This window comes from Ochotona princeps, chromosome 21, assembly GCF_030435755.1.
Source record: "Ochotona princeps isolate mOchPri1 chromosome 21, mOchPri1.hap1, whole genome shotgun sequence".
In the NCBI taxonomy this organism is placed as follows: domain Eukaryota; kingdom Metazoa; phylum Chordata; class Mammalia; order Lagomorpha; family Ochotonidae; genus Ochotona; species Ochotona princeps.
In genome coordinates, this window is record NC_080852.1 from 35336497 (window position 1) to 35363636 (window position 27140).

The 27140-nt window shown below is 56.2% G+C and overlaps 2 protein-coding genes across 2 annotated transcripts; one reads left to right on the forward strand and one right to left on the reverse strand.

Annotated features, from left to right (window-relative positions):
* Positions 1-322: 322 nt before the first annotated feature.
* On the reverse strand, positions 323-21273 carry XPC (XPC complex subunit, DNA damage recognition and repair factor). Its single transcript, XM_058679031.1, has 16 exons — positions 21116-21273; positions 18655-18856; positions 16249-16370; positions 14569-14692; positions 13804-13888; positions 13028-13185; positions 12488-12608; positions 11425-11514; positions 9553-10440; positions 8008-8168; positions 5415-5496; positions 3381-3515; positions 3135-3304; positions 2666-2759; positions 2128-2217; positions 323-1227 (listed from the first exon to the last, which is right to left on the reverse strand). The coding sequence occupies exons 1-16, from the start codon at positions 21216-21218 to the stop codon at positions 1015-1017; spliced, it is 2838 nt and encodes a 945-aa protein (XP_058535014.1). The 5' UTR covers positions 21219-21273; the 3' UTR covers positions 323-1014.
* An 86-nt stretch (positions 21274-21359) lies between these two features.
* On the forward strand, positions 21360-25222 carry LSM3 (LSM3 homolog, U6 small nuclear RNA and mRNA degradation associated). Its single transcript, XM_058679044.1, has 4 exons — positions 21360-21516; positions 22424-22534; positions 22781-22876; positions 24815-25222. Exons 1-4 carry the CDS (start codon positions 21496-21498, stop codon positions 24893-24895), a joined length of 309 nt encoding a protein of 102 aa, XP_058535027.1. The 5' UTR covers positions 21360-21495; the 3' UTR covers positions 24896-25222.
* Positions 25223-27140: the final 1918 nt, after the last annotated feature.

Consider the following 27140-nt stretch of genomic DNA (forward strand, 5'->3'; position numbering starts at 1 on the left):
GGTGTCCAAACCCCAGGAAACAGCTTGCTCACCTGGAAGGAGGGTTACTGAGCTGGGGCAGGAAGTGGCTGCAGTTTCCATAGCAACCCCATCTGTTTCTCAACCAACACAGTCCTGCCAGGCTCTGGCCCTGTATGAGTCACTCCAAGTGCTCTCTGTTGGATAAACTGACTCAAAGTTTTCACACCTTCCTTCAGAGGTTCATAATGCCCGAGTTCCTCTGAAATCCACCTGCCAAGCTGCCTCAGCATGCTGCAATCACCGTTGTCCAGACGGTCTTAGCTGATGGAACATCGGAAAGAAAAAACTCCACAAAGCCAAGTCCTTTTAGATAAATGCTTTATTTTTTTTTTCAAAATGTTATAAAAGTTCTTTCCTGAGTATCTATAGTGTGTAAGCTCTGTCAGTTTATCCAGCAATGAATGAGAATGTACTTTAACACTGATCTCACTCCTGATTTTGGCTCTGCTGACAGCAGATCCCAGCAGTGCCACCCACAGGGTGGCCTGCACTCCTCAATCACTCTCTCCCTGCAAAAAGGCAGCACTAGGGGCATCAGGAATGCCGATTCCTGCGGCAGAGGGGCCCCAGGTCAGCAGCAGCAGCAAGCACACAGGTATCTGACCAGAACAATGGGGACAAAGGAGCGCTGTGTTCCTCAGGGCACCAGCCTCTGCAGCCTTCCCGGTAGCTCTACAAAAAAGCCAACCACACTCCCCAACTTGGGAGAACAAGGCCTAGGAGCAGGTCAGTGTCCGCTGGGAAGTAGCCACAGCTCCGAGTGTGCCCGAACAGCCAATAGCTTGGAAGCTAGACCGTGGGTGACCGCAAAGAGGGCTAAGGCCCAGCCAGATACACAGCGTGACCTCCACCTGGCTTCCTGGGCCCTGGCCCCTGGCTGCAGGGCCCAGTTTCTCCCTGAATTTTCAAGAGGACCCCTCCACCAAGGCCTGGGTGTTCCTAGGGCAGACACAGGACCTGCAGTGGCAGCTCGACGATCAGGTGGTCCTCAGCTCAGGGCTTCTCAAAGGGAAACAGGTGTGAAGCCGCTGCTTTCCGGCCCCTTCTGCTCTTGGCACCCTGGGGCTTCTGCTGTTCTTCGGCTGCTCGGTTCTGAGGCCAGGACGCAGCCAGGATCCTGGCCGCCTCTGCCTGAGCACTGGTCCCCTCCTCTTCATCAGACGAAAGGCCACCTCTGGCATCTGAGCGGGGAGCCACCACTTCGCTCTGGAGCAGGGAACAGCAGAAGGGTGCAGGCCCTGGTTGGTGGTCATGGACCACAGACTTCCACCCAGAGGCAAGAAGGCTGCCAACCACCTGCCCAGCTCACGCCTGCCCTTGGCCATGACCGGATGGAGAGCGGTGCTGTGTGAGACATTACAGCCTGAGGCACATTCCCGCTCTCGAGAGCCCAGCACATGAGCACCCACGGGGTAACTAACCACAGCTGTGCGCTGTCACCTCACTTCTGGACCAGACTGTACTAATTCAACTCCCAAAGCATCCCTGGCAGCACCCCAGAGGGCAGGGGGACAGGGGAGCCTGAGGAAGGTTTGGCTGGACATGGGGACAGCATGTGGGTGGCAAGAAGCCAGTGTGGACATGAAGTCAGGCAGAGGAGCTCCCTGCAGGCACCAAGTGAGGAGCAGGAGAGAAGCACCTTTCCAAGGCACAGGTGCTGTTTGCGGTGTGAACAGAGCATCCCAGAGCACACCTCTGCTGTCTGACACTGCCTGCACACAGAAAGAGCTCCCCCAAGAGCTACACCTGGGTCCATGGCCCAGCCAGGCACAGCGCCAGGGCCACAAGAGCTGTACCGAGCAAGCATCTGAGGCTGAGGGTGCTGTGGATCCTGAGAACCCAGGCGGCCAGGGCCTCCCTCTGGGGTGTTCAGCTGACACCAGATTCACAGCAGGCACTCATGCTCAACGGGGAAGTGAAGGGTGGGTTGGGGCAGGGCTGGGGGCCAGAGGAGGTAGCTACAGTCAACTCCAAGCAAACAGGCAGGGTCCCAGTGCCGGCATCTAGTCAAAGCTGTGGCCACATGCGCTGGCAGAACATCTCAAGAGATGAAGCTCCAGGAGACCGACACCAGGCTGGCGGCCTGTGCCGAGGGCTCACACTCACCTTGGCACCGTAGCGGAGCCGCAGCCGCTCCCTGATGAGCAGTCCCTTGGTCAGCAACTTCCAGTTCCCCAGAGCACGCTTCTCCTTTTTCTGCAGCGGGAGGGCGTGGGAAGCACAGATCGTTTCAACGGAAACAGGAAGGCAGATACAGACAGGTGGGTCAGGTGGGGCGAGCGACACCACCGCCCTGTCACACCATGCCTGATTCTCAAACACTAATCTGACTCAGAAAGGGAGAACCTGGGAGCTGCCAGCTCTCTTGCAGATGCTTGACTCTAAAACCTGCAGCGGAAGAGGCCATGCAGGTCCCTGACCTCAGGCAACGCCTTTCCAGCCAGGGTCAAGTGCACAGGGGGAGCATTCTGCAGGCAGGCAGTTGCTTGTACCCAGAGTCCCTTCCCTGTGGTCTGTGGGAGCCAGAAAGGCTGTTGGGCACAAGAGTGTGCCCCTTCCGTCCAGGGTGCTGAGCAGCTGAGCTGGGGGAGACCCTCTGCAGCCGTGGGCTGCTGCCTGCTTTCTGCGCCCCACCCGCACTCACCTCCTTCTCCTTCTTTTCAATCAGTGCCTGCTCGTTCTCCCAGGCAGCCAGCAGCACGTCCTTGAACTCCTCGCAGACTATGTAACCATCAGTGCTGCAGGAATACCACACATGGCCTCCCTTGAGCTGGCCAAGCTTAGGCCTCACCTCCCATACTCTGTGAAAGTGGCCTCTCTGGGGAAACTGGGAGCCCCAACTTGAAGGGCCTACTCCCCTCCCCTGCCAGCCCCTGCCCTTCAGAGTCTGGTGGCCAGACAGCTGCTGGGGCCAGGAGGCTGTGACTGTCCACGAAGTGATGTACTGCAGCCTCTGGAGGCCATTTCATGGTGCTGCAGGTGCAAGTATTAGGGCTGACTTCGCAAATACAGCGCAACATCTCTGAAGGCAGACTCAGTCCCCAGGAGCCTCCACCCCCACCTTGACAAACCCCCATCCTTCCTGCAGCCCCCAGGGGAGGTCCCTCACGCACACAGGATGACAGTAGCCTCCGTGGAAATCAAAGCCTGTAACAGCCGGGACACAGTCAATGTCGAGTTTACGGGCCACACGGTGCAGATTGGGCAGGTTCAGGTGGACACAGCCGATAGGCATCATGCTGGGCAGGAATAGGTACACGTTCCCGAACTCATTCCGGGGTACCTGGGGAGGGGCCACACCATGACTCAGGTGGGGGAAACGAAGCAGCCCAGCCCTTACCCCTCGCTGCTGCCCTTACCTTCCCGTCCACGGCCACGGGGGGCTGGTATTCCTCTGTTTGCCAGCGGCCAAACAGGCCCAGGTCGTTTTGGTTATGCAGCTGGGGCTCGGCAAGCCGGGCTTTGCGGGCTCGGTTGGAAAAGCCTTTCACCATCTACCAGGATGGGACAGCCCCGTCACAAGAGGCTGGCCGTCCTGGAGTACTGACTCCACGCCAGGTGCTGTTTCTGACCCAGCCGGCGCCCACAGCCAATCACGAGCTGTCTCTGCTTTTTCACCTCATTTACAGCTGCTGCTGCTGCAAGCCAATATCTACAGGGCACACAGCTGTGGCAGGTGTTAGCAACTAACCAACGGAAGTGAGGCCCACTGCCAAGCAGCTGGTTGGGACCTCTGAGGGGAAGAGGACCCCTGCAGCCACCCTTCCCGCCCCCGCCGAGTACCCACACTCTCCTGTCCTACACTCTGGGAGGACAGACCAAAGGCAGGCCACGTGGAAACACTCAGCACACTCGCCCACAACCCAGCTCAAGCTGAGCTCTCCCTGGGGAGCTCGGTGCAGGTGGCGGCGGAGCACAGCACTAGCGACGAAATGGCTGCACACACACACTGGACGAGTGCCACAAGCACAGGCTGCCGACTGGCATCTGGGCTAGGCATGCACATTCCTTCCAGGGCAGAGGTTGGCAAGCCCCTTTGGAAAACGGGTTGTGTCCACCCGGGGTGCTGGGTTCTGACAGTCCCTGCCCGAGGAAGCCGGTCACCGAGCAACTGCTCACGTAAGTGCCATGAGTGCCACTCACAGAGCAGACCCAACGCCGAGTCCCGAGGACAGACAAGGGCCAGAACAGACATGGCCACAGGGAGCAGGAGCCCAGGATGAGAGACAGATCAGAACAGAGGGGGAACAAAGCCCACTCTGAACACATCAGGCTGAGGCTCTGAGGGCGCACAACAGAGTGGGCCAGGAGGACAGGCCTGGGGCAGAGCAGACCTGTGTTGGGGCCCGGCAGCAGCCTTGGGGTGGGGTGGGCCCTGGACTGCCAGTGACAAGTAGTAGAGCAGGGTACTGGGTTTCAGAAAGACCCCAAGGCTGCTCCATCGGGAGTGCTATTACCCAAGCAGAAGAGGCGGAGAGCAGAGATAGGTTAGCAGCCATCAGAACAAGTGATGCACCTGGGGGGAGTTTGCAGTTCTGATGGAACTGGGCTGAGGTCAATACTGAAAACCTGAAATGCACTTGTGTGCAGCTGGCTGCCTGGGTAGGGCCTGCCACCGTGGTGTCCACCCCGGCATCCACAGCTGACCCCACCTGCACAGGGCATCGAGGCTCGGCGGCAGAACCACTGGCACACAACCCTGGGCACCTCTCGCCGGGCACCAGCCCAGGCAGGCGGAGGGCAGAGCTGCTGGCCGCTGGGGCAGGAAGGGTCCTCACTCAGAAACGCGCTAAGCGCCGCTCAGTGGGCAAGACTGTCCGCTCCCACGGCGCTCTGCAGCCAAAACACTAGAGGAGTGCTGGAATTTTCCTATTCTGATATGAACCAAGACAAAAGTATGGTCTGGGGAGAAGAAAATCTGATGGAGTATGTGGAGACCCCAAGGAACTGCACCCCTGGAACAAATGGCCTTTGCTGGTTTTAGAGGAGTAAGAGATGTTATCAGACATTGGAACGAGACACATCACCTTAACGCATGCCAGTCCCCACTGCCGCTGAGCTGGACAGCTCCGACACGGCCCGGTGCCGCACAGTCAGGTGGAGCAAAGCCTGAGGTGTGGCCATTTCCGTTACACAGCAGGGCCTTGGCCACTTAGAACCCTTTGCCAGTTGCAGCCTGTAGCCTCCCAGCTCACACAGCAGCCCAAGGGCTACTTTCTGGCCTAGATTTTCTTGTGTGTTTCAGACATGCTTATTAATTAATTCTTCCTTAATGAGAAACCATTTACATGCCTGCCTCCTCCTTCAACCCTGCTCAGACCGCAGCAGTGAGGCATTTCGCAACTCCTGTACAGGGCATACTCTGGGGAGCCCCAAGACCCCAGCTCCATTACCTTGTAGGGTACTTCTCCAAGCCTCACCACTCTTGCCTGCTTCAGCCACGTGTCCCTCGAGTGCAGGGTATGAACACAATCCCTACGGGAGACAAGGTGGGGAGAGGAGGGTGCACTTCTCACACAGCCCTTGCAGAACCCAGGCCCCCCCTGTGGAACCAACCCAGGGCCCCCTGCGGAACCCAGGACCCCCTCTCCCCACAGAATCCAGGAACCCCGTGGAATCCAGGCCCCCCCTGCAGAAATCAGGGCCCCCTGTGGAACCCAGGCCTCCCCACAGAACCCAGGGCCCCACGACTACAGGAAGAGGAAGAGTGCCAGCCTTGCGATTCTCTCTCCAGCCTCTGCCTGCCAAGGGTCTCCGAGGAGCTGCCTCAGGCTGGCAGGCTGCTTGTCTTTGGGGGCAATGCCTGCAGCTGCTGTTTGAGGTCTGCAGGTATAACCCCTTATGGTCCAGTGAGCAAAGGAGCACCTGCTTAGAGTCTGGCTGCTAATACCCTGAACTGGGGCAACGGAGGGAAGAGTGTCTAGAGCAAGGGTAGTGAACCCCAAGTGAGGCTCTGCGGAAATGAAGTATAAGCTAACACACCATCATGGACTTCAGACCTGCGCACAGGAAGCCAGTCAGGAAGTCATGGCAGCCTGCGATTGTGGCAAAGATCCAGACTGAGTGCTTATCCCACACTCCTGCTCTCCAGCCAGGCCAGCTCCTTTCCTGGCTAACCCTTCTGCAGCAGGACGTGCCCATCTCTCCTTCAGCCGGCACCCTGACACGCTGCCCACAGGCAGACACTCCACCTTTCCTCCCGGTGCACACACTAGGCAGGCTCTCGCCATTCAGGCAGGCTGGGGCTGAATTTCTGCACAGTACAACAGGCACAAGGCCAATCTGTGCCACTTCCGGCTGTGAGACCTGGACACGGCGCTTTCCATCCCTGAGCCTCAGTAGCTTCATCTCTGTAGGGGAGAACGAGCTGTCCTTCGCCCTGCTGTCTCGCCTGGCTGCAAGGGGCACACCACCCCTCCACAGTGCCAGGGCTGTGCTTCTCTGCTGAGCTCGAGAGCGCCATCTTGTGCTCCCCCTGGAGGTGAACACCTCTGACTGCTCAAGTAATGACGTTAGTCACCATTTTCCAAAAGGAACTGGGAAGGCCGGGGTGAGAGAGCTGACAGGTAGAAACGGCAGGAAAGAGCAGTGGGGTGGACACAGTCCTCTCCCTAAATGTCACACCCATTAGAGTGCATGTTATTAAAAATCAAGAAATGACAGGGGCTGGCGAGGGTGTAGAGAAATCTGAGTGCTGTGTGTTGTTCATGGGAATGCAAAATGGGGGAGCTGCCAGGTAAAGAGTGGGGACGTTCCTCAGGCACCCACACGGACCCCCCCCTTTGATCTCACGACTCCCCTTCTCCGGAAGTGCCCCCAGAGGATGGAAAGCAGGCTGGCAAAGAGCCATCTGCAGATCCACACTCACAGCAGCCGCTGCAAGAGCCGGAGGCTCCCACGGCCACTGACGAGCGAGGGAGAAGTCGGGAGCCCACAGCTCAGCCTCCCAAAGGCACGCGGCAGGGAGCCGAGGGAATAAGCACAGCAGTCTGAACACCGCCCAGGGCCAACCATGCGAGCAGCTGTGGTGAGAGGGCTGAGCAGGTAGGGACAGGACACCCAGACAGTTCCAGCAAGCAACTGTATGCTGTACTCAACGACAACCACCTCAACTGTAGGCAACCTGTACTCAACAACCATCTCAAACACTTCCTCCATCACCGACATGGTACCTGGCCACCACGCTGTGTGCCCAGCTGAGGGCATGAAACCCCAGACCAGCCAAGCCCCGCCCCTGAACCGAGTGGACCAGGAAGCACTGCCTAAGGTGAAGCCGGCCTGACATGACTGGAGAGGCGCTGACATGTGGGGCTCAAACCACTGCCCCAGGGGCCTTTCCCTGCACCTCCCTGATTTCTTTCTGTACCCTCTGCTACTTTCTTATTAAGAATATCCTGTTTCTCAGTCTTGCATTTCAACATCTTTAAAAACATTCATTTGCTTCCTATTGCTATTTCTCCAAAATTCTGGCTCCTCTTTTTGGTTTTTCCCACTTCAAAATTACATTTATCTTTCTGAGTCAATGCAGTCTACATTTGTTTGTTACTATTCTAGCCTGTGCCCATGGTGGTCTCACTGTGACGTAACATACGCCAGCTAACCTCTGCCAAGTGCACAGCTGAGCAGACACCCCACGCTGTGGAACCAGCACCATGTCACCCCACCTTCTCAAGGAATAGGACTCCCTCTCACCGTGACCCGCACGTTCGAGTCTTTTATTCCTTCCTTCAACATGCTTTCAACTTTGATTTAAGGGGTGTTTTTTACTGTCCTATCTTAAATTTGTTGTGTTTTGCTTTTTATCCTGTTTTCCCAGAAGCATTTTTCCTCGTCTTTCATTCCTTTTAACTCTTGCTCACCCTGCGCGTGCACACACCAGCACACATGTGCTCACTGTGGCTTCTCACAGGAATGCTGTGACATGGTGCGTTCACATCGCAGCCCAGCCCAGCAGCAGCCCAGAGGCCGTGCTGCTGCCCCACGTACCTGGAGTAGACGGCTTCCCCCCGACAGTAGCCCAGGATGGCGGCCGACTCGGGATAGATGGCCTGGAACTTCAGGAGGTGCCGCTTGAGGGCGTACAGCGGGTGGTTCTTATAGATGCCAATGGAAGTGGGCAGAGGTTGGTCTAACTGCTTTGCCTGAAACTGCAAAGGCCAAATGCTGCTGAGCCATGATCCAGACCAGCAGGAGTGAGGTCATGCCTCAGCCTGCTCTGCCTGCAGATGGTGCGAGGGTTCCTGAGCTGTTGGTAGCACTGACCACACAGGACCAAGCTGTGACACGCCAAGTCGCTGTGTGGCTCCAGCAACCCGAGGGACACCTGTGAAGGCAATCCTAGGGCACCTTCGTGGCCTGGGCACGCGGGGCTCTGCAGGATCCTTGGGGGAGCAGCACAGCCCTGCAGGCAGCGGCTCAGAGCAACAGCACTCCACGTGTGGGCTCACAGACCATGGTCCCCTGGCCCGGGGCCGAGCAGCCGCACCTGCCGCTCCAGTGCACCGGACAGGTTCTCCAGGCACTTGCCCGAGGACTCCCTTCCTCAGCAGCCAGCCTGCCGGGTGCTGCCACTGCTTCCTGTGTGCCTGCACTCCACAGCTTTCCTGACAGATCCCTAAGCACTGAGTGGGCAAGGACACAGAGGCCACGCCACAGCTCCAGCTTCCACTGACACCCAGCCTCAGTGCCACCCCTACTCACCCGGCAGCCCTCAGCGCAGAGGAGGGCGCTGCCATGGCGAGGGTGACCCAACCCCTGCTGTTCCCATCCTGGGTGGCTGTAGACTAGCCTCTGGCCAACGTGGGCATACTCCCACACCCAGCCGCCACTGCTGCCCCTTCCCACAAGCAGCTGTGCCCAGGGTCAGGGCAGATTCTAAGAATAGGAGACATGGCTGAGGGAGCTTGTTTCCCCTGCTTCTCAACATGGCCCTCCCTCCAGGACCCTTCCTCCATGGGGACCAACCGGCCGAGTGAAGGAGGAGGCACAGCATGGGCGTTACTCCTTCTCTGGCTCAGTGTGTTTTGACCTGGATGAATTATTTTCAAGCCTCTAAACTCAGCCAGACAGTAACTAGAAATATCAAAGCTTCAATACCTGGGATTGGCTATCTCGTCAATCTCCCATCTCTGTAGCTTTCTGCTGGTTGAACTAAGGCCTTAATAAGCCCAGCTGTGACAACGACGTGAGTTATCGCACTGAAAGTCCCCAACATGCTGCTGGGACTACATAGGGTTCTTCATAAAGTTTGTGGAAAACATAGTTACAAAAATTTCATGGAAAAATGTGAATTATGAAAACATTCTGCGTGGATTTCACAATTTGCATTAAAACAAAATCTGCATTTTAATTCCATTTTTTCCATAAACTTTCTGAAGTACTGCTGGGCAGGGCTAGAAAATGGGAGTCGCTTAACAACCCCCGGCCCTCTGAGCCCCGCACCGGCCCTCTGAGCCCCGCATCGGCCCTCTGAGCCCCGCATCGGCCCTCTGAGCCCCGCATCGGCCCTCTGAGCCCCGGCGCCAGGCTCACCTCGGCGTCTTCTTTCTCTGCCCTTTCCAGCACTGGGCTCCGGTACGGTCTCAAGGTCTCAGCCCACCACTCAGCATCCACGCGACACTTGTGGGTCTCTGTCATCCAGGCCGGGTCATACCTCTGGGTGACATCCCGGGCCCAGCCCTCATTGTCAATGCCCACAACATACCTGAGGGGCTTGGTGGCGAACCTGTAGCAGGTCAGAGGCTGGCCCACCACCCCATGCACACAGTCCACACAGACCCACTTGGCCTCCTGCTCACAAAACACCTCCAGCCACTGGTCTACTCCGGCTAATGGCCCTTTCTCCTTCCCCGTGGTGTCACCGGATGTCTTCTTGCTGCCCGTGCCACCTGAAGAGCTTGGCGATGCCCCTGGGAGGGCAGGGTGCTTGCGGCGGCCTCCGCCTTGGGTCCTGACACCAGGCTTGGGCCCAGCCTTTGCTCTCCGAGGAGCCAGGGCCTTCCGCGGCCTTATGCGGCCAGGTCCAGAACTGTCATCAGAGGGCTGCTGGCTTTCTCCACTGGAGGGCTCAAAGTTGGAGCCACTGCTGGACCTGTCACTTCCGCTGTCCTCCTTATATGACACCCGCGAGGCCACGCGCCTCTGCCTGCCCTGTGGCTTCCTCCGGCCACCCTGCTTTGGCTGCTCCTGGCTGCCTACTTCCTCCTCACTGGAGGAGGTCTCCTGGCGCTTCCTGCGGCCTGCAGCCGCCTTGCCCCTCTTCCCTTTCATGCCAGGCTTGCTGGAGCCTTTTAAAGAGGCCTCCTCCGCTGTGGCTGTTGTGTTGGTCCTCAGCTTGCTGCTGGTTTCTGGAGTCGGGCTGGAAGTTTCTGTGGCTCCCCCAGGGCCTTCTGTGGACCTCTTCCTGGAAGATTTACCTCCCTAGACAAAGCAAGACATCCCGTTGTGACTGAGAAAGGTTAGGGCCCGGGCTGGAGCACGAGGACGCCCAGTGGCGGCCAGCTCAGGGCAGCGTCACTGGTCCCCACAGGCTTGCAGGAAAGTCCCGGCTGACCCCAGGAGCTCCTGAGACACGGCCTGCCTCAGCAGGCTCCGCACAGCTCATGGAGCAGGCACGGCACAAGAAATTGCACTGGGTTTCAGAACTTTAAAGAGCTAAAACAAATTTACGTTTGAATTCTACTTTCCCATGAACTTTTTTGAATTATTTTTGAAAATAATTACTTTATAGGGCTGAGAATAGAGCAAGAGATTAAGAAGCAGAGCTGGGTGCAAATTCTTGGTGAGTCACCACTGGTTCTTTAATTTGGGTAAACTATTTTGCCCTTAAATCTCAAGTTTCCTCAGTCCGAGTAACCACCTTGCACATTAACATTCCACAGACTTCTGACCTTAACACAGCTATAATTCTAAGAATATGAAAATAACCTGAATGCAAGTTCACACTGTGGCGCAGCACGCTGAACCACAGTCTGCAATGCCAGTATCCTACGTGAGCACTGGTTCAAGTCCCAGCTCCTCCACTTTGATAAAAAGTCCTGCAATGTGCCTTTCTCTTTTTCTGTAACTTTCCAAACAACAAAAGAAAATTTAAATAAGAAAAACAAAAAAGCACTACTAGGAGCAATGCTGGAGTGACAGGCTTCAGCCAAGGCCGGCCTCCTCCCTGGAGCACTCAGTGCCCATCATCAGAGCTCTGCACATGGCTGCTGCTGCACCACCCAGCCAGAGCCTCCAGGGGCTGCTCTGCACCCCAAGACTCAGGTTAACTTGGCTTGCTCACGTCCAGTCTCACACCTCAGCTCGCAGAGTCACAACAGCCTGTCCTGCTTTGCATAACGTGGTATCTCTTCACTCCCCCCACCCTGACCAGCTGCCTCAGTGCTGCCAGCCTGAGAACCTCACCTTGGCCCCTGACAGCTTCAGGGGGACTGGCTGGAGAGACAGCACTAGTCGCGTCAGGAGCTGCAGGGCCCGGAGAATCAGCAAGAAGATCTACCAGACAAGAGAACAGCACCATTCACACTGGGAAAGTAAGTATGGTTTCACAAACTCGGTGTGGTTTTAGGGGCACTTGCTTGTTAACAGCAGGGCAAGCCAGAAACGACCAAAGGGCCCACAGTGGCTGGAACTCGACACACCACGGAAGACGCTGCGGCAGAGACTCGCTTCTGCAGACCAGTGGTGACATGCTCACCATTTCGGAGGACAAGGACACTCATTTGAGGTCTCCCACAGGGCTGGCAGGCGCATCAGCGCCCTGGGCCCCTCTAAGGCAGATCCTGGGCAGCAGCAGGTGTCGGGTAAGCGACACCCAGGTGTGGCTTGGACTGACGTCTCACCCCCAGCCTCAGCCCAGCCCCCAGTCACTGCGGTCACAGGGGAGTGAGCACGCACAGAAACTGTCTCTCTACATTTTAAATGACATAAGAAAACAATTTCACTTATGGTATCATCATAAATAAAATACTTAGGAAAAAAAAATTCAACCGAGGAAGGTAAAAGGCTCAGGCACTGAAACAGACAGACAATAGCTGAAAGAAATCACAAAGCAAACAGAATCATGCTCCTAATAGAACACAATCCCTCGCAACATTTCAATGGCCTTCTTATGTAGAAGTGGAAAATCAGACCACCAAAGTTATATGGAGTGACAAGGAACACCATGTAACCAAAGCAGCATTGAGAATGAACAAAGTTACAAACACTTTCTGGTTTTAAAACATACCATCGAGCCCCAGTAACCAAAACAGTATGACAAGCAAGAGTCAGGCCTGTGACCCTGAGCTGACTCCATTTGAATTTCAACACTCATCAAGCCAATACACTGAGCTTCCACAGCCATCAGGCAGCCAGGAGGGCAGTGCCAAAGGCAAGCAGAAACCCTGCAATGGTCCCTGGTGCATGAGGGCCTGCACCACCGGTCAGCATCACCAACAATGCACAGTGCTCCTACAGAAACCCTTACGTGCACCAGCTCCTCGTCATCTCGTGCCGAGTAAATGGCGAACCTCCGCTCCAGCGTGGTCTGCAGGCTGTCCTGCTCACTGGCTGACAGCTCTGTGTTCACGGTAAACGTCCCCACGAACCTGGGGAGAAACCAGGCCCTCTGAGAGAGACCGGAGGAAGGGGACGTCTGCTCTGCTCGCTCACAGCCAAGGAGACTGAACACACCTGCCTGCTCTCCTCCTCCCAGGCCATCTCACTGACGGCCACCAACTCCAGCGTCACCCTCTTCGGGGAGCCCTCCTGGGCCTGCCAGCCCACAGCGTCCCCAGAACTCTTCCCACCGAGGACTCCTCCCGCCAGATGGGAACCCTGAGACACACGTCTGCCTCCCACTGGCCTAGGAACTCTGCCAGGGCCAGGATCACACCCAGTGTCCTCCCAATCTCAGTGCCACACCCCTGCCCCGTACACAGCTCTGCAAGGAAGGGCTTCAGAACGGACCTGAACCCGCCCCCAGGAGACCCCTCGTCCTAGCTCCATGGGGCGGGTGGGGCCTCACCACTTCATCAGGTTGGAGAGGTACAACACATCCACATCTCCGGGGGGCACTCTGGTGAAACGAGCAGGGATGATGGAGAGGCCAATGGCATGCAGATCAGGCTGGCTGCAGACCCTGTTCCGGTAGAAGCCATTTGCCAGCAGGCACAGAAGGTGAACCTGCAAAGGTGGAAGGAAGGGGGGACAGCTGACAACCAGCAGGGGCTCTTGCTACCATCGTCACACTTTGTGGCAGGAAATAATTACTGTCATATCCAGGACAAGGAAGTAAAAATGATGGCAGGAGCCATTTCTCAGGCCTGGTTTCACCTGCTCTTCTCTCCCCATGCTCGTTCCCTCAAAGAAATAATCAAATCCCAAAGTTTCAAACTACAAAATTCTCTTCCCAAGAGGTTTTTCCTTATAAATAAATAAACACAACAGGACGCATGCATGAAACGCTGCAGTGTCTGGGGGACAGAGAGCGGGCTGCTGAGAAGCCCAGGTGCCCACAGGGGCAGTGGAAGGGTCCCTGGCAGCATGTCCCACCCTCAGCACCCAACTCTCACTGCTGTGTTCAGAACTACAGCTGCAGTCAGGAGGTAGCAGCGTCAGGGCTGTGCACCAGGCGCTGTGCTAAGGGGTCCTCACCTGTGGTGCCTGCTTAACCTTCACACCACTGACTCCCCGCCCCCCAAAGGAGGAAGCACGGCCCAGGTCACTAGCCAAGGTCACCCAGCGAGCAGCCGAGGGCCAGGGGCCTGGGGTCTATGTCCTCTTCACACCCCACGGCCCCACCTTGTGCTTGTTCTCCTGGACCTCCTTGTGAAAACGCTTCAACGCCCGCCGAACATATGTCTCAAATTCCATTTTCATCTTCTCACTACAAAAGAGCAAAAAGAATCCCAGAATGAGGTGGAAAACCAAAGCCAGACCCCACACCTAGTGTTTCTGCTCACAGATGGCCTTCCCGCCCAGCACCCACAACTTGGGGCTCACTCCCTGCAGGAGCCAGTAGGGACTCGCGAGGCAGCACCCACGACTTTGTGTTCCCTCTGGGAGGCCACATGGAACATCACCTTCTGAGCCTGCATCTCACCAATCCACAGAAAACAGCTTCGAGTGACTTCCCATGCCTGCCTACTCCATGCTAACACATCACAGTGGATGCACTGACCCCACTAACCATGCCAGCAGCGGCCACAGGGCATGGAACCTGGGGAAGCCTGGGGTCCCTGCATCGGTGGGCACTGTGTCCATTCCTGTGGCCAAAGCCTGATGCCAAGTCAGCTGACAGGGATGGAGACCGTGGCCCTGGGCTTGTGAGCAGCCAACTTGAGATGTTTTTTTTAACTTAGCAGCTTCAGGCCCCTCACTGGAACACTGTAAGGATCGGGCAAAGAAGCCCTTGAACATGGGCCTCACCTCCCTTCCCAGTCCCAGCCTGCAGAGGGTTCACACTCAGGCCGTCGGGCTGGGAGGCTGAGCCCTGGAGGCTGAGCCCGGGGCCCCTCCACGGCATGTCTCCAAAGCCCCTCCCACTGAAGCGCCGCCCCAGCTGACCTTCTCTCTCGGATTTTCGCCTGCTCTGGCGTCTCGATCTCTATCTCCACCGCGTCCGCAGGCACACGGGACCGCGAGGCAGCAGGCTGCTCTCCCACATCTCCCAGCACAGGCTCAGAGAGTTCTGTGGAAGGTAAGTTGTTTTTAATGAGTTCTGCCAGCAGCAGCGACTGTACTGAGCCGAGGTTCTGCAGGGAAGGGAGTGGAGGGGTGCAAGGCCGCCCCCCATGCTGAGCACACCCCTTAGCACACGGCACAGTCCCCAGAGAAGCCGCTCTGGAGGACACTGAGGTCCCGGGGCAGGAGCCAGAGGAGGAGCACCGCTGGCAAAGGGCTGGCAAAGGGCTGAGGCACAGGTGCAGGTTAGGGCCACTCCTATTCAGATGCCCAGTGAGGACACGCTCCTGGGCTGTCGCCACCACAGCGGAAACATACAGTGTCCTTGGTTTTGCAGTCAGGACTGACACATGCATCCCTCTTTTACCACAGGAAACTCGTGACCAGGAACAGCCCTTCCTCACCTCTTTACCCCCAGCTGTTTCCAGCTGTTTGTAAACACCAGCCAAAAGGAAATGGACTTACTGACTTAGGTCTCCCTGGAGTCAGTACTGCGGTAGCAAAAGCAGTTTTGAGGCTCTGGGCTGGGAGCCTCATGCTCACCTAAGGCCCAGAGCCTGGCTGCTACACACCAGTCTCTCCTACAGTGAACCCAGGTTTTGGGGGGCAGTTGGGGTGAGGGGCGAAAAATGCTTTTGGGTCTGGAAGTGAGAAGGTGTAAGGTCAGCCAAAAACACCTCGGGCCAGAAGACACAAATGTCTGCCCTGACAAACGAGGTTACAAGGACTCAGTCCGCAGCCCCAGGACAGGGACCCCTACCATCCTGATGGAACGGGAGGAGGAAAGCATCACCTGACAGGGAGTCCACCCCCCGCCCCGGCCCTCCCACCGCTGCAGCCTCAAGTCAGTCACATCTCCAGCATTAACTCAGCATCTGGAAGAAACATGAGGGATACGGAAACACGCCTAACGACAGCGTGCGAGGCTGGAGACTCTACCAGACAAAACCAGAGCACAAGATACTCTACAGAACCAGTGACTGGGATGCTAGGAAGAAGGTGGTGCCCTGAAAAGCAACCGGGATGGCAGGAGTCCTGTTCCAAGTGGACACCAGACGCCGAAGGCCACAGCAAGTAAGGATACTTTACAGCTGTGATAAAAAACTCTTGATATTTATGTCTATGTTATTTTCTCTGGGTTCACAAAGTTATTTAGAGGAAACCCTCAATGTAGCTACACCTGCGCAATGAAACTGTGGTGTAGCAGCAGGAAGTGGCCAGTGCAGCAGGAAGTGGGCCGACCCCCAGGCCTAACATTTGGGGCCCGGCTGGTAGCTGCTCAGGGCAAACACCTGGCATTGAACGGAGGTTGCCACCATGTGGCGGGTGCTGGCACAGCCCCCTAGGTGGCAAGGCTGGGCTCAGACGGAGCTTCGCTGCTGTGGAAGCCTGCATTCTTGCACAGAGGTGGCACTGTCCCTGCACTACAGAACTGCACGGTCCCCAGCTTGGTGCTCAGGTCCTGACTGTCACCTCACCCTGCATCTTCTCAGTCCCCCAAGAAAACAGGATGGCAACAGGGATAAGACCCCGGGCGGAGGCTCAGTCCACAAAGCATTTTACCTTCGACCTCTTCCCAGTCATCTTCACTCTCCTCCTCCTCCTTGTCGTCTTTGTCACTACCTTTGCTGGAGGGAACCCCTCTCCCCGGGCGACGTACCTTCCCAGGGTCGCTGGGACAGTCCCTGCATGAGGACGACAGGAAGGATGACCAAGGGGCCCAGACCCCTCAGCAGCACACCCCCGCTAAACAGACTCTCAACAATCGTCCACTTGCCCAGAACCTGCTGCAAGCCTTTAAGGTGACTGTCAAGCGGAGCTCCACCTCCCCCAGGAGCACAGCCTCCAGACACGGGGGAGCTGGCGCTGTCACTCCAGCCCTAGACACATGGACAGCACAGACAGGACACTATCAACCCACGGCCCAGAGCTGGGGAGCAGGAACAGTGAGGCGGAGGACAGAAGACACCCCAACAGCAATGCCAGTAACTGGCATGACACCTGGCACGTGTGCGCAGTCCGAGGCCAGAGCGAAGAGGAGGGACTCCACTGCTGAGCACTGCACAACAACTCGGAAGACACACCGCTAAGAAATGTACCGAGACCGAAGCCGGCAGGATTTTAACTCGAGGATGAGTGGGAATGGGGCAGGGCATCGGTATGCCATCAACCATAATGGAAACACAGGCAGCCAGTCACCAACCAGACTAAGGATTAGCAGGCTAAACAGCAGCTGAAGAACAAATGGCTACCGGGACTGGTGTTGTGGCAGAGCAGGCTAATGCTCCACCTGGGGCCTTTCCCCAGCCCTCCAGGCCCTGCACAGCACTTAGCACTGGACACAGAGCCCAGCACATGGACAGCTGATAGTGCCATTTCTTGGAGTAAATCAAATTATTATTATCCCAAAGTCATGAGTCTGAGCCATTGTGGTGATGTAGCAAGCTAATCCTCAACCCACAGTGCTGGCATCTCATATATGCATCAAATTACAGTCCATCTCCTTACTGGTGGCCTAGGAGGACAGCGGAGCATGGCCTAAGGCCTTAGGCACCTGCAACCACGTTACAGACCAGAAGCTCATGGCTTCCCAGCTTCAAACCAGCCCCTCTCTGGCTGAGGTAGCCATTTGGGAAGTGAACCAATAAACAGAAGATCTCTCTCTCCCCCCCCACCTCTCCTTCCCTCCCTCCGTCTCACTCTCTCAAGTGAAATAAATAAAATCTTTTTAAAAAGATAAAACAGTTCCTAAGTGCAACACATTTCAGAAAATTCCTAGGGGCAGGTGTTTGGGCTGGTGGTGAAGATGCCTGTGCCCCACACCGGAGCGCCTGGGTTCACTGCCCCCCCCCCCGCTAACATGAACTCCAGGAGGTATCCAGTGACGGCTCAAGAACTCGGCTTCCTGCCAGCCGCGTGGCAGACCCAGCACCAAGCTCCTTCAGCTGAGTACCGAGGTATTTCCAGCCTGTGAACAGCAGCACACTCAGTATCAAGAGGAAAAGTTATTTTCCCACAGACAATCCAATCCTCACTGCTGAGCCCTAAAAGCTTTCTTCTTGGCCTGTCCACCACTTTCGGTAACACAGCAGCCAAACTCTCCCGTTGGAACAACACAGCAACAGTGTCCTCGTGACAGGGGTCTGACCATCTGACCACAGCCCAGACCCCTGGGCTCCCTCAGTAGCAGCCTGCTCAGGCTGACCACGAGGGGAGGCAGCCAGGGAGCAGAGGGCTTGGAGGGCTCTTCACAAACGCCAGTGGAAACAACTTTTTGTGCAACCACGCTGGCCGTCCCCTGCTGGACGGCTCTCCTGTGCTGGGACTAGAGGACGTGGGGAGGAAAGCTCAACCACCCTCTGCTCTTCCTCTCCTCCACCTCCCTCGACTTCCTCAGATAATGAAGGAGACTCCTAGTCACCGTTAAGTCATCACGAACCTTCAGAACCACAAGGCCCATGCAGATGAAGCAGGCTCGGTTCCCACACTCAGACTGAGAGGGACAGCAAGCCTGGGTCTGCCGCATGGCCTCCAGGAACTGGGGCGACAGGAGGCACAATCAATGAAGACGATAGCATAGCAGGCTTCAGGTCAGCGGAAGGCAGGCTAAGGGCCCCCCTCGGGTGCAGCGAGTACTGGTGGCACAGGCAGGCAACAGCGGCACTCACCGGAACAGCACAGGAGGCCGGAACGGCACAGGCGCACCTGCAGGCAGTGGGCACACGTGCGTAGCACCACCAGCAATGGGGCATCAGTGCAGGGCCTAACTGCTCCTGGGCTTGCCACTGCCCGGCTGTGTGGCCATGGGTTGATCCCCTGTGCCCACTGCCAGCTGCCACTGACTTAAGCTCTACCAGAACCTCGCCTTTCCCAGGACCCCAGTGACAAGCAAACAGAGTGCCTGATAACCACGCCCTCCGACAGGAGCAACTAAGAACACCACACTCCGATTTCTCCTCATCACCTCACCTGAAGTCATCGTCGCTGAGGGCTTCGGCCTTGACCGCCTGCAGGCGTTCTGACTTGACAGTCACTGTGTCCAATGCCTTCTTCTTGGCTGGACCGCCGGCTGTGGCCCTGGCACCACTGCGGCCTCTCTTCCTGTTTCCTTGTGAGGCTGGTGCGGGAAGACTCCTCTTCGGGGGCTTTGGCTCCTCGTCTTCAAAGTCATCTAGGCGAGCATAGGCAGCAAAGGGTGAAGGGTGCCAGGGATGACAGAGGCCCCATGGCTGCCGGCAGGGCCTGCCGCAGACCGCAGCTCTCCCACCTGCTCACTAGCCCAGTCTGCCCAGGGCCAGCCCTCAGCCCCTCCCCACCTGCCACCTTCCCTGAGCAGGTTAACCTGCCTCTCCTAAGACCCCATGAAATCCAAGACCCAACCTCCAAATCTTAAACTTCACCTCATCCCCAGTGGAGAATGTGGGCTCAGACATGTTGCCTTGTTACACTTGCCCAGACAAGTAAGTGTTTAGGATAATGCAGTCTTCTCCAGTGAAATGCTTCAAGTTCATAAACAAGTCAAAGTGGCCCCAACTTTATTTCTACTAGGGCATGATAAACTGTATCAACACATACACACACAGAAACACACACACACTGCTACCACACTTCCCTGTTTAGTCCACTGCCCCGCCACACCAACCAGCAAGGCAAACTTCAGGCTGCAGTTACATAACAGTCAAAAACTGTTTTCTTTCCTCCATTTCTGTGTGTGTTAAAGTGAAATATTAAAAAAATACATAAGCTGTTGGCTTCAGTTAAATTTGGGTGTCTAAAAATATGGCACTCATACATAACCAAGTATCTGCACTGATTTTAATAATGTATAAATAACAGGAAAGGATATTTTCCTATTTTGCAAATACACTGACATACAATCTTGAACCTGAAACACATTTCCTGTGCCTTTCCATGACTTTGCACCAGTTAATTTTGGGAAAAGAAAAATACTCTTTTTATTGTATTGAAGTCCCCAAATGGCTGCAGTATTAACCCCAAATATCTAATTGATACACTCCTGATATGTCTGGCTTGTTGGCTCTGCACAGCTGTGTGTGTCCCCCAAGAATGCATCTTTGTGTGATGGAACAAGCTCTCTCCCATGCACTCTAAATGAAATCAAATTTAACTCAGTCACCGTCACAACCCAGAGGTGTCTTAGTACTACAGAAATCACCGCTCCAGTACTGTCTTTAGGACCAGCTGTATTTACACATTCCCATGCTTAAGCATTTTACAGAAACATCTGCAAATACTCTTTTAAAAACAAAACACTTCAAATTGTTATTTTGAATTTCTGATGCCAACACCAGAGGCTGCTTAAACTCAGGATTTCCGTATCTCATCACAAATATGCCCAATACTTCCACTTTACAATGTAAAACGCAGGCAGGACACTCCCTTCAGAAGTACTGCTAAACGAATCGCTTAAAAGGCACAGCTGTTCTGCACTAAGAAGAGAGACACAGAAGCTACAAGAAAAAAACTGAGCCAAAACCATTATTCATAATATCCAAAAATATTAATTTCACTGCCAACCATGGACAATGGTTAATTATGTCAGTTACATAACAAAATGTAATTCAGTCATCCCAAAAGACAAAGGAAAACACACATGACGAGCATGCCAAGTTTTTACAGTACGTGTTGCAGGCAGGAGTTTGAGCACTGCAGAAGATGCCACTGGGACATCATCCTGTAACAGGAGCACCTTCGCCATCTCCTGAATGACACCCTGGAGGGCACTGGTGCCAGCTCAAACCACGCACCTGGCTGCTGGCTTCAGCTACTGTGGGCATTTGGGAAATGCACCAGGAGATGCAACATGTGTCTTTCCAACAAAAATGTAAAAACAGACTAGAAGGAAACAGATTCCCAAGGACCCTCAGCGCTGCTGGATGGAGACACACCGCGGAGGGATGAGGGGAGTTGAAGTTGTGGGGCTGACGGTGACGGCTTGCTACAGGGTGGAGGGGGTTCCCGAGGCTGAGCGACCGACAAGTGGGCTTGCGCCAACAAGTGGGTGTGCAAACACCTGAGATGGGAAACACGGGGAGGCACGAGTCCGCAGGTGACCATAAGGAGCGCGGCCCGTCCTGTGGGGACACAAAACTAAGGCTACGTGCACCTGCCAGGAGGCTGGACTTTATCCCCTGGGCAGCCGGGCGCACAGGGATGGAGCCGGCCGCACGGGCTAGGTCGGGCTCCTGCCGTGGAGAACAAAGGCTCCGGGGAGAGGGGGAACCCGGGCATCCACAGCACCGGCCGCCTCTCCACGGGGCCACCCTAACGTCGCCGAGGTCCCGGGGCGGCCTGGGCGCGTCGGCCTCCGTCCCTCAGCCCCGCGCCCGGCCCCCCCGCCCCAGCATCCGGCCTCCCGCGGGAGGACACAGCGGCTCCCGCGAAGCCCGGGGCGCTGACCAGCGCTCACCCTCCTGCTTCCCTCGCCGGGCCGCGCTCTTGCCCTTAGCCTTCGAGCCGCGCGTGGGCTCCGGCACCTGAGGCTCCTTTCGCGGCGCGCGTCTCCGAACCATGTTGCCCGGGCGAGACTCCCTCGGCGTGTGACGCAGCTAGCGGCGCTAGGCCACGCCCCCCTCGCCGCGGTCTGGGTCACGCCTTCCTTTCCGCAGCCCTGACCACGCCCCTCGCCCGGAGCTCCGCCCCAACCCCAGCAGAAGTAAACTGTGTGACGCCAACAGAGGCTCGCGTCCTCTTTCCACTTCCGGTGCCCTGCGTCCTCGCGTTCCCAGGGGCCGGAGACTATCCCCTGTTCTCGCGAGACGCGGGGAAAAAGGGCGCAGGGTTTGAAAGATGGCGGACGACGTGGACCAGGTGAGTGGACTCCGGCGGCCTCGCTGCCCACCGGCTTGCCCACCCCGGCCGCGGGCACCGCTTGGAGGAATGGCCGGGGCGGGAGAGGGCTCCTCTTTCCGGTCCCTTCTGCGATGTCGGCCGGGGCCCCTGGGTCCTTCTCAGCCGCCGCTGTTCCGGTCGGTCGTGCATCGCGCCCGCCGTTTCCTGTGGAGCAGACAGCTTTTGTCCGCTCTGTGCCTCTCTGACTCTAAGACGAGCTCCTGGGAGCGGGGACCGGGACTTCTGTCTCTGGAGGGCTTGGAGGAGCCTGGTGTCCTGCGTTGGGGGCCAGCCTTTGGAAGCGGTGAGACTCCCTGGGAACCAGCTTAGCCACTTGGGGCTGCATCCGTTCCCCCACTCCGAGAACCCTGTGCTCCCAACAGTTGGCTTTGTAATCCTGGGAACCGTTTATCGTTTTTTAAAAGCATTGTTTTAGTCCTCACGATCTCGGTGGGAAGGTAGGGGGCCACCAGGATTTCAGAGCCATGACTCAGATCCCAACCTGCGGGACTCCTACGTACTCTGTACTCACGGCTGGTACCCAGCCGCCCCGTCCACACACCTTCATCTTGACCAGTGTGCATGCACTAGGCATTAAGACAAAAGTCCCAAGATGGACTCCCACACCTTGAGTGGGTCTGGCCGTGGTGATCCGTGGCGATTTGTGTGGTTAGCTGTTGTTGATGCAATAACACGCGCTGTGGGAGCCACCGTGCTCCGCCTTGGAGCAGCTGCTGGAAGCCTCCCAGCTTGCAGCATTGAGCAGGCCCCACTGCCATGCTCCTGCACTGCGGAAGGCGGGGGTGGGGAGAGCTGCAGCCATGGCCTGTGGTCCCCCCGCACGGTCAGCTGGGCACCAGGTGACCAATGCTGTTTGTGTTACCAGCAACAAACCAGCAACACCGTGGAGGAGCCGCTGGATCTCATCCGACTCAGCCTGGACGAGCGCATCTACGTGAAGATGAGAAATGACCGAGAGCTCCGGGGCCGGCTCCATGTAAGTGAGCTGACCACGCCACCCCAGAGGAAATCAGAGCACTCCTTTGTCATCCCTTCCTGCCCCACTCCCAGGAGATAGAAAAATGTCACCCAGTGTGAAATGTGGAAGAGGGAGACAGGAAGTGAAACTTCTCAAGATTTAGTTTGGCAGGCTGAGTGACAGAGGTGAGGCGTTGGGAGATAGAGAGGGAGATCTTCCATCTGTTGGGTCATTCCCTAAATGGTTTCTCACTTCCCGTTTCAGGCTTACGATCAGCATTTAAATATGATACTAGGAGATGTGGAAGAAACAGTGACTACCATAGAAATTGATGAAGAAACCTATGAAGAGATTTATAAAGTGAGTCTTGTTACTGTTCAAGTGTCTGTGGTTGTCTCAGCATCGCACACGTGTGTGGGGGGCGGCTGTCCCTTTCCGACACCTGCTGATGGACTCGGTTGATGAAGGGCAGGGGTCAGGCTCGTTTCCAGCCCTGGCCTGACCACTTCCTCCGTGAGCTGCTTTGGACAAGGGAGCTATCGTGTGAACGTCTCGGCCCGAACAAGCGTTACCACTCACTGCCTGGGGTTACCGGGTGCTGCCGTGTGCTGGCGTGTGTCAGATGCCTCGTATTGTTCTCTCGTTCTGTGTACACTGAAGCTAGCACCACTTACTGTGTGAGAATGTAAAACTGAGCGATTTTAAGATATTTGTTAGGTGGGGGTAGAGACATAATAAACCTGTTATGTGATAAGATTTATTCACTTGAAAGGCAGCATGACAGAGAGGGAGATCTTCAATCCGCTGGTTGTCCCCAGGTGGCGGCAGTGGCCAGAGCTGGGCCAGGCTGCACCCGGAGCTTTGGGCCTCCGCGCAGGTGCAGGTGCCCAAGTTCCTGAGTCATTGCTGCTGCTTTCTCAGGTGCATTAGCAGGGAGCTGGCTCAAAGTCCCCCGTCGGTGACTACTCGGAGAGATTGTGGTTCCCATGTGGAGGTTAGGGTGGCCCCTGTACCCAGCTGATTACTGAACCATCACTGTCAAATCCTGGGTAACAGCAGGGCAGGGTATCTACCACAACCCCCTGCCCAGCTTTGGGAGACGAGAGGAGAGGCTGGGCAGCACGCAGCAGCGGCAAGCCCCACGGGGCCAGTGGCAGTGCTGCCTGCCCTGGGGTGGCCGCCCTGTCCTGAGCTCACATGTGCGCCCTGCAGCACTTGGTGCTCGTGCACGGAGTGGAACAGGTGTCCCGGGCCTGGCTCCTGGAGCTGGGCTGCGGCTCGCTCGCAGATGCCTGTCTCTGGTGAGACACACTGGGTGGTTTTTCTTCTGATAATGCAGTTTCTTTAAGCCCCAGAATGTCGTAGGTTTCTGCTGTGCGTATTCCTGATCAGTTCTGTGTGAAGTGCTATCCCAGACAGTTTGTGGGGTTTCTGTATTGAGCCACTTCCTCCTGTCGCACTCCCCCAAATTAACGGTGGCCACTTTGGGTCCATTTTATAGGCAGTTTGGCTGCAAAGACCAGCCCCTTCACTGACCCGTGCCCTGAGGCTGAGCTTGTTGACCTGGGTTTTGGTTGGCCTGACCCTCCAGGCTTTTCTTCCTGCTCTGTGGTTTGCGATCCCGAAGCCATTGCTTTTCTAATCCCGGGAATCCTGTCTGTTTTCATCTCTGCGTCAAACCCACTGGTTCCTGCCCGAGCTCGTCTCTAGAACTGCCTTGCTGAGTTTGTGGCAAAACCTACAAACGTTGACCTTTCTCCACCTCTTTCCCAGTACAACTGCTTTTGCCAAGATGTGAAGAGAACTTGAGACATTTCATATCTCGCTACTGGCCATCAAGCGGCCGGCTCTGGGCGCAGCAGCCTCTGCTGGCTTAGCTCAGCACACTTGCTGCCCTCGCCCACAGTGGTCAGCCCCTCGGCTGCTGCCATTGGCAGCTCTGCCAGCCCCACCTTCTCACCGGTCTGTGCCTATCCAGTGACCCTGCCACTCTTCACTCACCATTGGTTAAACCTCAGTCCTGTGGCTATTACTGGTTGCTAGATCCATAAGAAGTGTCGTCCTCTCATGTGCCCAGGAAGAGGGGAGGAAGGGCTGGGATCCTGGATTGCCATAGTTGGCAGCGTCTGGCAGGCAGTTCCTGGATTGGCTCACTGTGCAGTGCACACAGGTGAGCGCGCAGGCTTTTTGGCCCGCTTCTCCGGGCTCTGAGTCCCATTTGCTAGAATGCTCTCATGAGCAGTGGTGATGATGGCTCCTCCCTGTATAAATGCATTCTGCTTCTCTGGTTTCTTTCAGTCCACCAAGCGGAACATCCCGATGCTGTTTGTCCGGGGAGACGGTGTGGTGCTGGTGGCCCCTCCACTGCGGGTCGGCTGAAGCCACGAGCTGTCCTGCGTGGGGAGTCGGACCCTTGGCATAGTGGCCTCTTCAAAGGGACAGGGCATTGGAAGGAGAAATTTGCAGACAATTTGATATTAAGAAATGACCCAGGGACTGCTCAGCTCCTGACGGAAGGTGTTTTGCAGGTACCTTAGCCCCTCTCCACTAAATGGCAGTTTGTGTTTTCTGCAGCCCTCCTGGTCCGTGCACTCACCGAGCTGGAGAACTCTGGAGTTGGTTTGCCCCATTGCATTTACGTAGAGAATTTCTGATTTCTTTTTCCCTTTCATTAAATGCGGTGTTTCCTTTTTGGCTTTTTTTTAAGCAGTGTCCTGTGTTATGCATTCCTTAAAAGCGTGTCTCACAGTCAGTGCGCATCCACAGCGCGCCAGCCGCGTGGAGGCTTCCTGCCCACGAGGCCTCTGGGAAACAGCTGCACAGGTCATGTGACCCGCACTGCCAGGTCACTCAGGTAGAGTGAGGACAGTGATGTGGCCGTGCTTCAGGCCCAGAGCAGCTGTTTACCACTCTAGAATCACAGGCCTCAAGTCAGCCAGCGCTTGATGTCTGTGAAGTGCAAGGGGACGTGTGTGCGTGTCTGAGGCTCTGCAGCTTCCGACAGGTCAGGGCTCAGACACGGCCCCTCCTCTGAGGAAGCCCCTGTCTCACAGCCTGCATGGTCAGTTGGTGGCCAGCTGTCAGTGTGCTGGGCGTGTGTTGCTCACCCATCACCAAGCATGCTCTGTTAGCCCAGGCCTGGCACTGTGCACCGTGTGCTGGTGGCAAAGCTGGCAGGTTCTCTTCTCAGCTTAGTGTAGAATTAAAAGCCGGGAATCAGTTGCAGACAGTTTTATCTGTGAACATGAGAAGAAGGAAGGGAAAGCACCTCCCAGGGGGACCCGGGGGATCGGGTGTCTCCTGAAAGAAGAGGTTTCTAAGTGTCTTGGGTTCTTAAGGGTCCCCTGACTCCTTGTCAAGGCGGGAGCCTGCAGGAGGCTTTCCCCAGGTGCTCCCTAACCAATTAGGAACTGGCTGGGCAGTCCCTGCGCAGCCCACTTGAACATGTTCTCATGGTCACCCAGTGAGAGACAAACAGGTGACTGAAAAGCGGCAAGTTTCCCAACAGTGTACGTGCAAACACGGGGAGGTGAGAGTGGCCTCACAAGCCTTGTCCTTGGACCTGACCCAAGACTGGAGCAGGCCTGGGCGGTCTCACCATGTGCCAGGAAGTGCCTGCAGCCACTTTGCAAGAGGGGTGTCATTTCACTGTTTACTGAACCTGCCCCTGCATGTTCTTGGAAAAGAGCAGAGTAAGGTAGGTGACCCATTCCGAGTGGACCCACTGGGAGCCAGCTGCAGCCACACCTTGTCCTGAGGCCCTGCAGTGGCAGCCTGATGGGGGGCTCTTCCAGGAGATCCCCGTGTCTGAAACCCTTGGCCGAGGAGGACACACTTGCCTGATATGTTGCACCCACGTTTTTAAATAATCCTGTGGCTTAGGCCTGCCGACTCCTGCGTGTGTGGGCCTGTGGTGCGGGGCACTGCTGGGCTTGACTCATTGTTCACCCCAGCTGTGCCACCCCCTCCAGGTGACTGACATCCACACAGTCCAGGGACTGCGTCTAATCCTTGTCTACTCCTTCCTTTGTCATTCCCCACCCCTACCCTTTTTTTTTCATGAATTACAGAACAACATTTGCCTGTGAAGACTTAGCTGTGAGTGTGACATTTGCAAAACCCACAAACCCCAAAACCTGACCTAGTTGCCCTTACACCTAAAACTCAGCTGCCTCAGGAGGACATCCGCTGGTCCAGCTCTTTTAGCAAGGGTTAAGAAAGGTTTAACGGGCTCTGCAGCATGGCCTAGTGGCTAAGGTCCTCGCCTTGATCCCATATGACCACTGGTTCTAATCCCGGCAGCTCCACTTCCTCTCTATCTCTCCTCCTCTCAGTACATCTGACTTTGTAATAAAAATAAAATAAATCTTTAGAGAAAAAAAAAAAAAGGTTTAACTGCAGAACTGAGTACCTTGGCCAAGCCCAGGGAGAGGCAGCCTTGTGGGCTCAGCCCCCAAGGGACAGCTCCGGCAGGGCCCTACCCTGTCCTCCACCCTGAGGTGGCAGCTGTCGGTGGTCCCTGGGAACCATAGCTGAGACACCCCAGGCTGCGCAGCACTCGGCCCCCACTAGCTGATAGTCGAGGTCACGGGCGCATAGCTGGGGTTTCTGTACCTGGTAACCC